General features: G+C 58.8%; 1 protein-coding gene across 2 annotated transcripts; it reads left to right on the top strand.

The window, feature by feature from the left end:
* Positions 1–352: 352 nt before the first annotated feature.
* Positions 353–11,161, top strand: LOC105464435 (chromobox 6). 2 transcript variants are annotated; one of them, XM_011712341.2, is made up of 5 exons: positions 353–521; positions 698–741; positions 894–959; positions 1,105–1,171; positions 5,488–11,161. In XM_011712341.2, the coding sequence occupies exons 1-5, from the start codon at positions 453–455 to the stop codon at positions 6,445–6,447; spliced, it is 1,206 nt and encodes a 401-aa protein (XP_011710643.2). In that variant the 5' UTR covers positions 353–452; the 3' UTR covers positions 6,448–11,161. The 2 variants fall into 2 exon arrangements, with proteins under 2 accessions (XP_011710643.2, XP_011710642.2); XM_011712340.2 differs by having other exon boundaries at positions 355–521; positions 5,434–11,161.
* Positions 11,162–12,449: the final 1,288 nt, after the last annotated feature.

The following is a 12,449-nucleotide window of genomic DNA, read 5'->3' as shown; positions in this document are numbered from 1 at the left end:
GCGGAGAGACTCCGGCTCCACAGCCCTTCTCCGCCCGGGGCCTGGTGAGACTCGCGTGGGGATTAAGAGGCGAGGAGAGGGTGTCAGCGATCGGGCGCCAGCAAGACGGGGGAGGGGGTTATAAGCGTAAGGCCGCAGCGTGCCCACAAGCCGGGTACCCATCGGGTCCGCCGGCAGCTGCTCCCTCCGCCGGCGCGGCTCCTTTAAGAGCCAGCGCGCGCCCCCGCCCCGCTAGCGCCGACTTTCCCTAGCAACCGCCCCGGGAGAGGGGGAGGTCCTGGCAACCGCGCGCCTGCCGCGAGGATCACGTGACGGCCCGCAGCTGGAACGCGAGCGCGCGCCCCGCCGCGCTCCCGCCCGCCGGGGCCTGGGCGCTGCGGCGCGTGCGCGAGCGGTGCCGCACCGGCCGCGGGCGCAGGGAGTATTATGGGCTGTGGGTGCCGCTGAGCAAGATGGAGCTGTCTGCAGTGGGCGAGCGGGTCTTCGCGGCCGAATCCATCATCAAACGGCGGATCCGAAAGGTGAGCCGCCGCCCGGGGCGGGCCGCCGCTGTCCGCAGCCGGAGCCGGGGCCGGGAGCCCTCGGGGCGAAGCGGTCCCGCTAGCCCGGCTCCCTCGCCCAGCCCCGCGCCGCCGCCTCCTCGCGTCCCCGCATCCTCCCCACCCCCACCCCCGTTTTTCTCCCCTCTGTTTTTCAGGGACGCATCGAGTACCTGGTGAAATGGAAGGGGTGGGCGATCAAGTGAGTGTCGCGGGGTCCGGGGGCGTCGCGGGGGGGGAGGCAGCGGGCACCGGGGCCTGGGGTGGGGGTGCGCGCGCTTGCTCTCGCCGCGTGCCTGTCCCTCTCTGGTCTTCATGTCTTCATCCTGATTTTGAGCGTTTGTGACTCGGCAGGTACAGCACTTGGGAGCCCGAGGAGAACATCCTGGACTCGCGGCTCATTGCAGCCTTCGAGCAAAAGTGAGTTGTTGGGGAAGCTGGCAGGGGCGGCGAGGCCGAGGCTTGGCTGGGGCGCCGCGCGGGGAAGCGGGAGAGCCGGGGAAGGCATCGCGGAGTGGGGCCCGGGAAGGGGCTCTTTTTAACCTCTGGTGTTTTTCGGCCGCAGGGAGAGGGAGCGTGAGCTGTATGGGCCCAAGAAGAGAGGACCCAAACCCAAAACTTTCCTTCTGAAGGTAACCTGGCCCAGCCCCAGCAGCATCCCCTTCTCGGGCCCCCAGCCCCGGCACAGCACGGGGCCTGGAAGAGAGGGACAGATACGCGGCTGCCCAAGCGGGCGGGCCTTTCCAGAGGGGCCCCAGCTGGGCAGGGGGTGGTTGTGAGCCCCCCCAGAAGCCCCTGATGGCAAGCCTCAGCCAGCTTCACCTTCAACAAGAGGGTCCTGGGACTGGGGATAATCTTCCCTGTTGAAACCAGAGTCTGAGGGTGCCTTTAGGGCTCCAGGAAAGGGGGTGGCTGAGGAAGGTGGGGGATGCCCATGGGAAGGGGGCATTTGTTTGAGCTGTTATGACTGTGCTGGGAGTTGGAACCCAGGGGGAGAGTGAGTGGGGTCCCACCTCCTGTCAGGGCACAAGGAGAGGATTGGGGGACCACCTGCCTCCCTGCCCCCAGCTTCCTCCGTTCCCTGTCTTTCAGGATTTGTTCTTCATGGCTCCCCTCCTTTCTTGGGGATCCAACTTGAATTTGACCTCAAAATCACTTCTCTTTGAATTTATCACCCAGGCTGGGCCACTAACTTTAGGGCTCTGAGCCTTAGTTTCCCCCCACTCCCGGCCATTTCTGGAGGATGAGGATGTGGGAGTGAGAGCATAGCATATTAGCCTCTGCTAGGGAGGGAAGAACTTCCAGAGGAAGCCATCTTGGAGGATTTGGGTTTTTATTTTATTTTGACAAGAAAAAACAGAGTCTGGGAAAGGAAGGGCAAGATGGCCCTAGGTGGCAGGCAAGGCTGCAGGTGGAACTCACTGGGCCACCTGTCTCGCTGTAGTGCTACACATGCCTCAGGGCCCCCTCCCACCCGACAGCTGGTGACTTTGTGGGAGGACTCTTTTTTGGAGAAGAGAAGCAGAAGTGAAAGAAATGTGGGTTTCCAGAATTTCATATTTTTATAAACCCCACCCTCAAGCGACGCACATCCTAGGGGATCCAGGGAGTAACCTTAACCCTGATGCTTCTCCTGGGGAGGGATGGGCGGAGCAGCTGGAAGGCTGATGGGCTGTGTGACAGTCTCTCAGTGCAGCTGGGGCACCCTCTAGCGGTGAAGCGAGTATGACCATGAACATTGATACACAAAACGCCTTTTTTCTTGATAGTTCTTTTGGTTCCTGAGCTGGCTGTGGGCCTAATACAGGGCTGAGCCCTCAACAGTCCAAGAAGTGGGGAGTATTATCCCCATTTCACAGATAAAAAATCAAGGCCTAGGAAGGGAAAGTGACTTACCCAAGGTCCAGCGTCCTGGCTTCATCCTGTCTCCTTTTCTTCATCTTGTGCCTTGAGGAGTCCATGTCAGGTTAAGGGGGAACGGCAGATACACACAGGAAACTATGGAGGCTGTAGAGTTGGCGTGGCAGGGGATAGAGATGCAGATAGGAGAACTTTTTTATCTGGACCCTAAGAAACAGGTAGCCTGAGAGAGATGTGGATATTTGTGAGGGGCTATGGAGATTAGCTTGGGCCGAATACATTGCTCTGGGACTCCGTGGGAGGCAGTATGGCAGTCAGCAAATTACGCTCCGTGCTTTCTGCCAGGAACTACTGTGAAGCAAACAGGAGCCCACGAGATAGCTTCCATCCCCCGTTTTACGCATGGGGAAACGGGGTCAGAGGTGTCCAGTAACTTGCCCACAGACATGGGGAGAGGCCAAGGTACAGTTCATGCCATCTACACCATCTACAGTGCATGCCAAGCCCACAGAGCTATGCCTGTCACCTGGTCAGGGTGCAATAACCATGTTGGCTACAGTTATTTTTAATTCACCAGGCAGACCCAAGTCCCCGATTTCAAGGAGTTCTCCATGTGGGGAGGAAGAGGAGGGGTGAACCCTTTAAAAAATAATAATATATAGAAAGTATAAAGTAAGAAATAACAATGTATGCCAAGCATACATTGGAACAAGATCACTGCTTATAAGTCCACCACCCATAGGTAGGTCTGTTCAGTTATTTGCTGCATGCCAGGCAGTGTGCTGAGCAGGTGCCATGTACTCTCTGATCATCACAGGAGCACCTGAAGTAGGCCCTGTGATGGTCGAGCAGATAAGGAAAGGAGACTCACTGAGCCAGGGTTTCTTTCTGGGCCTGCTGTTTGCCCACACTCTTTGCCCCTCCCCCAGGGACAGTCCATCACCACTGGACTCTTGGAAGCATAATTGCAGAAGTCAGGAAGCTCAGGCAGCTTGCAGAAGGAGTAAACACTTAACTTTCTGCGAGTCAGAAAGTGTGGGGATGCACCTGCAGAATGTCTGCCTACCATGCCGAAAAAGTCGGGGCTTCTCCCTGCCTTTGTGTGGGAAGGGGTGTGAGGGGCCCGATCCCTGGGAGCTGGGCTGGCAGCATTGGCGTGGGCAGGCCCGGCTTCATGTGCTGCCACCTAGTGGCGGAAGGGACTGTTAACCAAGCAGCCCCAGGAGGCCCCAGCCTGGGCTGGGAGGACCACGTGGAGTCACAGTCCCTTCTCCCATGGGGGTGAAGGCCACGTTCTAAATGAAGACATCTTGCTTAGCCAACAAATAAGCCAGCGAACACCTCCCCTGGGAGTTGTGGTCCAGTGTAATCTAGTCTTGTCTAAGGGGCATATGGGCTACCTGCAGGTACTAGTTAAGCATCCAGTGTTGTGGGGAGTGGGAGGTAGAGAGACCTCACAACAGATCCCACCTTCAAGGACCTCACAGACCAACCATGGGGACATGGCCTTCCTCTGGGTCCCAACCATCTCCCACCTAGATTGAGGGCAGCCGTCACCTAACAAGCCTCCCTTCCCCAGTAGGAGCCAGAGAATCTGTAAAACCCACGCCCCTTGTGGCACCCCCCACACACCCCAGCCTCCGTCCCCAGCCCTTGCTTTCAGTCCTGTGACTCCTTGCCGTCTTCTCACACCACTGAGACCTTGCCCACAGGACTCTCTGCCTCTACCATCTGTCTGTCTGAGCAGGGCACCGGGGCCTCTGGAACTGTCTGGGGTGCAGTCAGGTCTCAGTAAGGACCAGGATTTTCTCCTACTTAGGTGTCAGGGCCAGGCTTTGATGTTTCATTCTTCAAGCCTGGGGTCTGTACTTCTCTGGGCTCTGTGGTTCTTTCGCTGCACCAAATCACTTCCTGTTCCTGCTGCCCACCATCCTCCCTGTGATAGAGCAGTTCTCCAGGAGAGTCTGTGTGTGCAGCTGTAACCCCAAGCAGCTGGTGCCCGATGTTGCAGTTCCTTCCTTAGTAAAGAAAGGACTGGCCATGCAGACAGCTTACATTACCTTACGAGTCCCTTAGCCTTTCTCCATTTAGTGGCATCTGAAACGGGTGGGTTGGACTGGAACCTGGGGTCTCTTGAGAGCCCTGCGGCTTTAGAGAGATTTCATGCCTGGAAGGACAGCTGGAAGGACAGGCCTAGGAGCTTGGGGCAGTATTCCTGGCTGCCCACGACCTCTGCACCACCATCCTGCCCCAGACCATCTTGGCACAGAGAATAGGGAGTGGTCAGGCCCACCTCTAGGCCTGTCCCCCCCAAACTCACGTCTGACCAGGTTGGGTTCCAGCCCAGGCTTTGGGGTGCAGGCTTGGATTGCATTGGCACCAGTTCACTCTGAGCCAGGCACTGGGCAGACAAGTAAATGAGACCCATCAGGGAAGTGTGGTGGCTGAGGTGCTGCCAGCTAAGGAGGCAGGCTGGAGCCGGAGGTCAGCCTGCTCACAGGTGAGAGAGTACGGGGCACCGGGGACATGGTGGCTCAGCAGGACTGGGTGCGGCGGAGCAGGGAGGACCCACCTCCTCCTTTCGGTCACCAGGAATGAGTCCGTGGAGGAGTCCCCGCTTGGGCTGGATCTGGCACAGAGCAGGGGTTTGGCAGGGACTTCTGAGCAAAGGGCTGCCCTCCCAACACTGTGTCCCAGTTGTCCATACTCCCCTGTGTCAGCAAGGGCAGCCATGGAGTGGCCCAGGGCCCTCTGTGGAGCTTGCAGTGGTGATGGGTTGTAGAAAAAAACACAGTTTTGGAATTGGGCCTGGACAAGGGTGTCCTGACTCACACCTTGGAGTCGGAGGCAAATTGATTCATCTCTGAACCTCTGTTTCCTTTTCTAAGTCGAGGTCATGAAGACCAGTGATTCTCTTGCATGGTCTTGAGATCATTGGCTGAGAGGCTCTACTTAGGGCTGGCTGGCGCAGGGACATCCAGGGGAGGTCAGCGGGCAGCTCTGAGGTCCCACCCACCCCTCCCTCTGCCCGCAGGCGCGGGCCCAGGCCGAGGCCCTCCGCATCAGTGATGTGCATTTCTCTGTCAAGCCGACTGCCAGTGCTTCCTCGCCCAAGCTGCACTCCAGCGCAGCAGTGCACCGGCTCAAGAAGGACATCCGCCGCTGCCACCGCATGTCCCGCCGTCCCCTGCCCCGCCCGGACCCGCAGGGGGGCAGCCCCGGCCTGCGCCCGCCCATCTCGCCCTTCTCGGAGACGGTGCGCATCATCAACCGTAAGGTGAAGCCGCGGGAGCCCAAGCGGAACCGCATCATCCTGAACCTGAAGGTGATCGACAAGGGCGCTGGCGGCGGGGGCACCGGGCAGGGGGCTGGGGCGCTGGCCCGCCCCAAAGTCCCCTCACGGAACCGCGTTATCGGCAAGAGCAAGAAGTTCAGTGAGAGCGTCCTGCGCACCCAGATCCGCCACATGAAGTTCGGCGCCTTTGCGCTGTACAAGCCCCCGTCCGCCCCCCTGGCTGCCCCGCCCGCCCCCCTGGCTGCCCCGCCCGCCGGCAAGGCTGATGCTTCAGCCCCGGGCCCTGGGCTGCTCCTGGCTGCTCCCGCCACCCCCTATGACGCCCGCAGTTCCGGCTCCTCCGGCTGCCCCTCACCTGCACCACAGTCCTCTGACCCCGACGACACGCCCCCTAAGCTCCTCCCCGAGACCGTGAGCCCGCCCGCCTCCAGCTGGCGCGAGCCGGAGGTGCTCGACCTGTCCCTCCCTCCCGAGTCGGCAGCCACCAGCAAGCGGGCACCGCCCGAGGTCACAGCTGCTGCCGGCCCGGCGCCTCCCACGGCCCCTGAGCCCGCCGGTGCCTCCTTCGAGCCCGAGGCTGGGGACTGGCGCCCCGAGATGTCACCCTGCTCCAATGTGGTCGTCACCGATGTCACCAGCAACCTCCTGACGGTCACAATCAAGGAATTCTGCAACCCTGAGGATTTCGAGAAGGTGGCTGCTGGGGTAGCAGGCGCCGCTGGGGGTGGTGGCAGCAGTGGGGCGAGCAAGTGAGGGGGTTCCACCAAGGAGGGGGGCTTGGGGGGGCCCTCCTGCCCAAAGTCATACTCTTGCTCCCACCCCGCCCTTGCCCCCAGCCCTCTCTCCCTGTGCTTTGCTTGTTTCAAATGGCTCGGTGTTGACCCAGGGATGGGGCTGGGTAGTTGGGGTCCCAGAAAACTAGGGGGTAGGGGCCACCCTGGAATGGGGCAGGGGAAGGGCACACCCCCTGCCCATGCATGGTAGGGCCCACTGGGTGGTTTCTGGAAAGCCCCAGAACCTACGGTTCCTCTGCCCCTTCCACATCCCACCCGTCTCTCTAGCTTGCTTCCTGCTCTCCTGTGCGGCGTCTGATTTCTCGGTGCTAACCTGGCAGCTGTGGGGCCCTTAGGAGACCCCCACTGAGGGTGGGCACAGTCCCTTTCCTTCCTGCAGATGCCTAGGCAGGAGGAGGGCTTCCTGCCTGTTTGGCAAAGCCCCAGGCAGAGGCCGAGGATGAGGCCAGACTCGGCTCCTCCCTCCACATCAGCCAGGGCATCAGAAGTTGGGCCAGGGCGGGGTCTTCCCTGCTCGATTTTGGATGAGGCCTAAGTAGACCCCCTATGCCCTGCCTCAGCCCTGTCTTTTTCCTAACCCCCTCAACGGTGGGAGGAACTGGCAGAGGGTGCGCCTGACCGCAGCCTCCCAGCATCTAAAGGCCTCTTCAGTTCTTGACCAAAGGTGCTACGAGAACCTGCCGTGGAAACTTCAGTTGTGCGTCCGCCCTACTTGCCGTGTTTGTCCGTGGGTTCATACGTGCATTGGGTGCTAGGCCCCAGGCTGCCAGGTGGCATCCTTTACAGTTCCTTTGAACAGGGGCATTGAAGGCCTGGACCGCTCCTCGCCTCAGTAGGGCTGGGGACCAGGCTTGGGTCTGGAGGTTTGCTGTGGAAGTCACCAGGCTTCTCCTCCTGGCCCAGGTGTGCTGGGGGCACCATGCCCCCTACCCCTCTGCCCTCCTCGGGGTGGTCAGCCCAACCTGTCGGACCTTCACATCATGGTGGGGACCGAGATAAAGAGGGAGACCCCCTTCCAAGCTCCCCCTTCCTCCCGGTGTTTGGGGAGGACGCCGAAGAATCCATTCCCGAGGGCCTCCCAGCTTCTCCCCGCCCCTCTTTTGCTTCTGACCACGGAGGCTTTCTCATAGCCCAGCCTGCCTGAAGCAAGGAGCCTCCAGTGTCCTGGGCAGCTTCTTTTCCCTCTGCTGCCAGGGAGCTGAGGCACCCATGCCAGTGGCAGAGGGCACAGCCCCAGCCTTAGGCCAGGACCTGGGAGGGCAGGCAGGCAAAGGCAAGACCAGAGGGGCTGTGTTCTCCAGAAGAATGAGGGTGTTGGTCCCAGGATTGGGACCAGCTGCCCCACTGGCCAGCCCTGGGCCACTTCCCGGGTCTCTGTTGTGCATGGGTGGCATGTTCCAGGCGTGACTGGAGCTGGCTTCCTGGCTGTGCTGCCTTGGGCCCCTCCCTCAGAAGCACGTTGGCAGGAGGCCAATCAGAACCCGAGCGCCTTTGGTCCTAAGAATGGGAGGTCGCCTTCCTTCCCAATCTCCCTGCCAGGGCCCGCAGTTGTGGCCCTAGCCCTCCCCTCCCCTGGATACAGAACGGGGAGCCTCGCAGGGTCGGGGCGGAGGCTGATCCTCCTCAGCCCTCCCTGCCCTGCCCTGTGTGTTGGCTTTGTGGCCGTCCAAGTGCCAATTGGCTTTTCCCCCAAATAAGGGCTGGTATTTCTCCTCTGTCCTTGGAGGTGATTTCCCCCTGGCCCCCTCCCCTAGGTGAATGATCACCTGGGTGCCAGTTACAGGTGTTTCCAGAGACCATAGAAATGTGTTTTCCTGAGAGTTCGTGTCATTCGTGACTTTTTTGTAAAGAAGTTGTGTTTTCAGAGGTGATTTTATGACAGGAAAGTGAAAGAATTAGTTTTGCAAAAAAAAAAACAAAAAAAGAGGAAAAAAAAGAAATAGAAAAAAATATTATGGGATTCCTATGGGGGGTGGGGGGAGAAAGAGATATTTAAGAAAAAATAGTAACGCAGTGATTGCACAGGTGAGGTGGCAATGTCAGGATGGGGCAGAGGCCTGGACCCAGCTGGCAGGTTCCCTGGCATTGCAGGCACTGTGGAGAGGGCCTGGACCCAGATCTCCACACCCATGCTTGTTCAAAGGGAAGGACAACAGCGGGTCCCCGGGGAGCTAACCCAAGCTGCAGGCCCCGGCAAGCTGAGGTTTGGGAGGGTAGGGTTGTCACTGGTGATTTTCTCCAGGGGGCTGGTGAGTGGGCTGTTTGGTTTCTTGCTCCCTTCCGTTGCTTTGCCAGTCATTGGGCCATCTGGTCCCTGCCACCGCCACCCTGTGGGGGAGACTTCCCTCCCCACGGGTCACTCTAAAGCCCACGACCTCTCTGAGCCTCCCTAGCCTGAAAGGGGATGCAGGCTTCAGGAGGCAAGAAGCTGGGCTCTGGGAGTGGCTGGGGAGAGGGAATGCATTTCCCTTGCCACAGGTAGTCTGCTTCTGCTGGCCTGAGCTCCAAGCAGAGCAGCCCAGGCCGGCCTTGGTGCATGAAGAGGCACCAGGCATACCGCTTTGAGGTGGGCAGTGCCCCTGGGGACCCAAGTGGTTGGAACCGAGGGTGAGCGGAGGCCTCCGTCCTGCCCTCTCTAGTAACCCCGCCCCCCACACACTTGCTCCGATCGGCCTCCCTTGGGAGATCGGCCTCGATGGGCCCCTCCTCCACCCTTGCTGCTTTCCATTTGCCTAATTACCAAGCAGAAGTTGCAATCTGGTTTGCTTTATTTTTGTATGTGAAATAACCCCCAAAGCCCAATCTCCCATGTTCAATATTGGTTGGGGCATCGGTCATCTCCCCTTAAGTGCACCCCCTCCCCACCCACGTATCATAGGAAACAGGTGAGGTCTGGTGTCTCTGGTTTGAGACCGTAAGTTGGGACCCATCCCTGTCTCGGTCCCCACTCTGACCTTTAGTTTGCCCTTCTGCAAAATGGGTATATTGGGCAGCAAGGCCCTTCAGAAAGCGCTGCTGGTGTCAGAGCAGCTGCCCAGTACCAGGTGGGGGTCAAGGTTGCTGGTACTGGGGCCCCCAGCTGCCTACAACCCCTCTTTGTTCTCACCCTGCAAAGGGGTCAAGGTCAAAATGAGCCTCATCCTTCCTGTAATCTGGGAAGAGGTGATGATCAAGTCCCCAACTTCAGTGTGAGGGACAGAGTTGGGGGGATGGCCCCTTTTCAAAGAAGTGGAAATAGTTTTGGAGAAGCGCAGCTGCTTCACTGGGGGAATGCGGCAGGGACTAGGGCCCAGGATGCCTCGGCCTGTGGGGAAAGCCCTTTAAAAGGCAGGGCCCAGGCCCTGGAGCCAGCACAAGACTGGCAGCGAGCCCCTGAGCCAGGAGGTCCTGGAGGAGAGCCAGGCCGGTGGGCCTGCCCGAGGCTGGAGGGTCAGCCCCAATGGGGAGCTGGGTTGGCCAGGGAGCAGGGCTGCTACCAGCCTCTCTGGCCTCTGGGGACCCAAGAGGACACATCCCCACTTTGCCCACTTTTCTGTGTCATTTTGTTGTTTTGGTTTGTGGTGGTTTTTCTTTTTTCTTTTTCTTTTTCTTTTTTTTTTTTTTTTTTTTTTTTTTTGCACTTCGCCCACACGGGACAGTGGAGCCCTACCTGGTCAGTTCCACTTATGGGCTCCCATGCACTTGTCCAAGGTGGCCTCTTTGGGGCAGGGATGGTTTGAGGAATCACTTTTAAAGAAAAAAGGAAGACATTGAAAGGTTTTAGTTTCTTCCCTATCTGCACGTCCTGTCATATAGAAAGCCCAGAATTAGGGGCTAGAACTCCAGGAGAGGGTCTCCCCGACTCATCTCTTGCTGACAGTCACCAGGATGCAGAAATAGGGAGACGGTTAGTGGGGGCCAAAGATGCCCCCTCCCAGGCCTTCGGGGTTCCCTCCTCCGCCCCCTGCAGTCTTTGGAGGAGTCAGTGTCTCACTCCAGCAGTGAGTGTCTACTGTATGCAGGTAGTCAGCCAGGCAAAGGGGGACGGACGGTCTCACGGGGGAACCCTCTTGCAGGAGGCCAGGTAGCGGGAGCGAAGCGTTCCGGCCGCCCTTGCTGCTGGGGGGAGTGGAGAGGGAGACTTCTTTTCGTTGGTTTTAATTTAAAAACACAAAGGCCTAAAGAAATACGTATCTTATAATTTTTTTAATTTTTGAGAAGTTCATTTAATGAATTGTGCACGAATGAATTCTATATATATAAAATATACATATATAGCTCTATATTTGGGGAGGGGCACTGTTTCTTTTTTCTCTCTCATTTTTAAAATGAAGTGTTGTTGCCTTTGTATGTGGTTCAACCATCCAGCTCCCAGCTGGCTAAACTTTGCCTCCAGTGGTCAAAGATGGAAAAACAGTGGGGTTGGCAGGAGATGGGAAACGGAGGTGCCGCCCCGGCATGGGGGGCAGGTCCCCCAGTCCACCCTGCCCCTCCCCCGGTGGAGAAGACGCCTAGTTGGGGGTGTGGGTTTGGGCTCCATTCTGGATTCAGCGGTTCCGGGGGAGGGGTGGGTCTGTGCCGATTACTCTGTCTTGTACGTTTGTTCTGCTGCTCTTCAATATTGTATCAACGCCAGGAAAGGGGGGTGAAAAGCCTCTTTTACCCCCCAATAAATTGTCACATTCCGAAGCTGAGGCCTAGCCCCTAGGTTGGGGTGTGTCTGTGTCTTCTTCCAGCTGTGACTGGCTTTTCACAAGCAGCAGGCCCATGCCCCTCCAGTGACAGGTGAAGGGGGGAAGCCCTGCCCCACCGCTGGCACTCACTTGCTTCCCGGTTCCTATTTCCCACACTCCCCCAGCTCACATGTGCCTCAGTGGGAGAAGCAGGTGCCTGCTGCTTCTTGGACCCTTGAGAATAACTGGTAGGTGAGAGTGGGAGGGTGGAGGTCTCACCACTGCCTGTCCCTCAGTGGGAATCACAGCACCCGCAGAGAGGAAGGGGCCTATGGGGTTGTGGTCCCCGAGCCCAGGAGAGAGCAGGCCAGAATGGGGCACCAGCCGCTCCTGCCATTGGGTCCCACAGTTTGGCACCACATGTTCCAGTCATGAGAAAGGTGGTCTTGGCATTTGTTTTCCGGGCGCCATGTGCCTTCTCTCGTGAGATGACGCACCTTCTCCCCACATAGGTGGGCTTAGAAGCAGCAGCCCCAGGCAAACTTCCATGCCTTCCCTGACTGCCTGGCATTCCACCTGCAAGCTCCCGATGCCTCCCGCGGCCACCTGTTTGCCAGGCCTCGGACAGGTGGCGCTCTGGTCTCCCCTTCCTCACCACCCCACCTCCTGTCTGGCTTCTCTAGTATCTCCCTGCCCTGCACCCTGGGGTCCTGAGTGCTTCTGCTGTGGCAGCAGCTCCTGCTTGGTCCACTGGTCTCCATCCTGGCCTGCGCCTGCCCCCTGTGTCTTCCACACCAGTGCCATATGGGTCAGGGAGCCCACCGCCTTCAGGATCATGCCCCGGCACCACGGCCTCTAGGCAGGCAGGAATCCGATCTATTTCCTTGTCATGCCTGGTTCCAGCGCTGGGGATATTCAGTGCAGACAGACGCTGCTGTTAATTTCCAGGCTGCAATGCCCAGAGCTCCCACAGCTCAACACAGCCTGTGTGCCATCTGCAAATGGCTGAGGTGCAAAGTCTCCCCCAGCCTCCACCTCCCCAACCCTCCTCCTCCTTGCCTCCCTCTGAAGCCCCTCCCCTGCCACCTGCCCTCCCAGGCCCTGCCCTGGCTCCTCCCTCGGTATTGACCTATGGTTTTGTCCATTCCTCTTCCTAAGGATTCCTCTTTCTTCGTCCCCTCTCTGCCCACACATCAGTGCCTGGCACATGGTAGGCCCAGATCATCTCCGTCACCAAGCTCAGTCCTCTTCCTATACTGGCGGGGACAGTGAGGCTTGGGAGTGGCTGAGAGGTAGACTTGGAGCTCAA

The sequence above is a fragment of the Macaca nemestrina genome, chromosome 15 (genome assembly GCF_043159975.1).
Source record: "Macaca nemestrina isolate mMacNem1 chromosome 15, mMacNem.hap1, whole genome shotgun sequence".
Classification (NCBI taxonomy): Eukaryota; Metazoa; Chordata; class Mammalia; order Primates; family Cercopithecidae; genus Macaca; species Macaca nemestrina.
The sequence above is the reverse complement of the archived record's forward strand: the minus strand, read 5'-3'. Positions and strand labels throughout refer to the sequence as shown.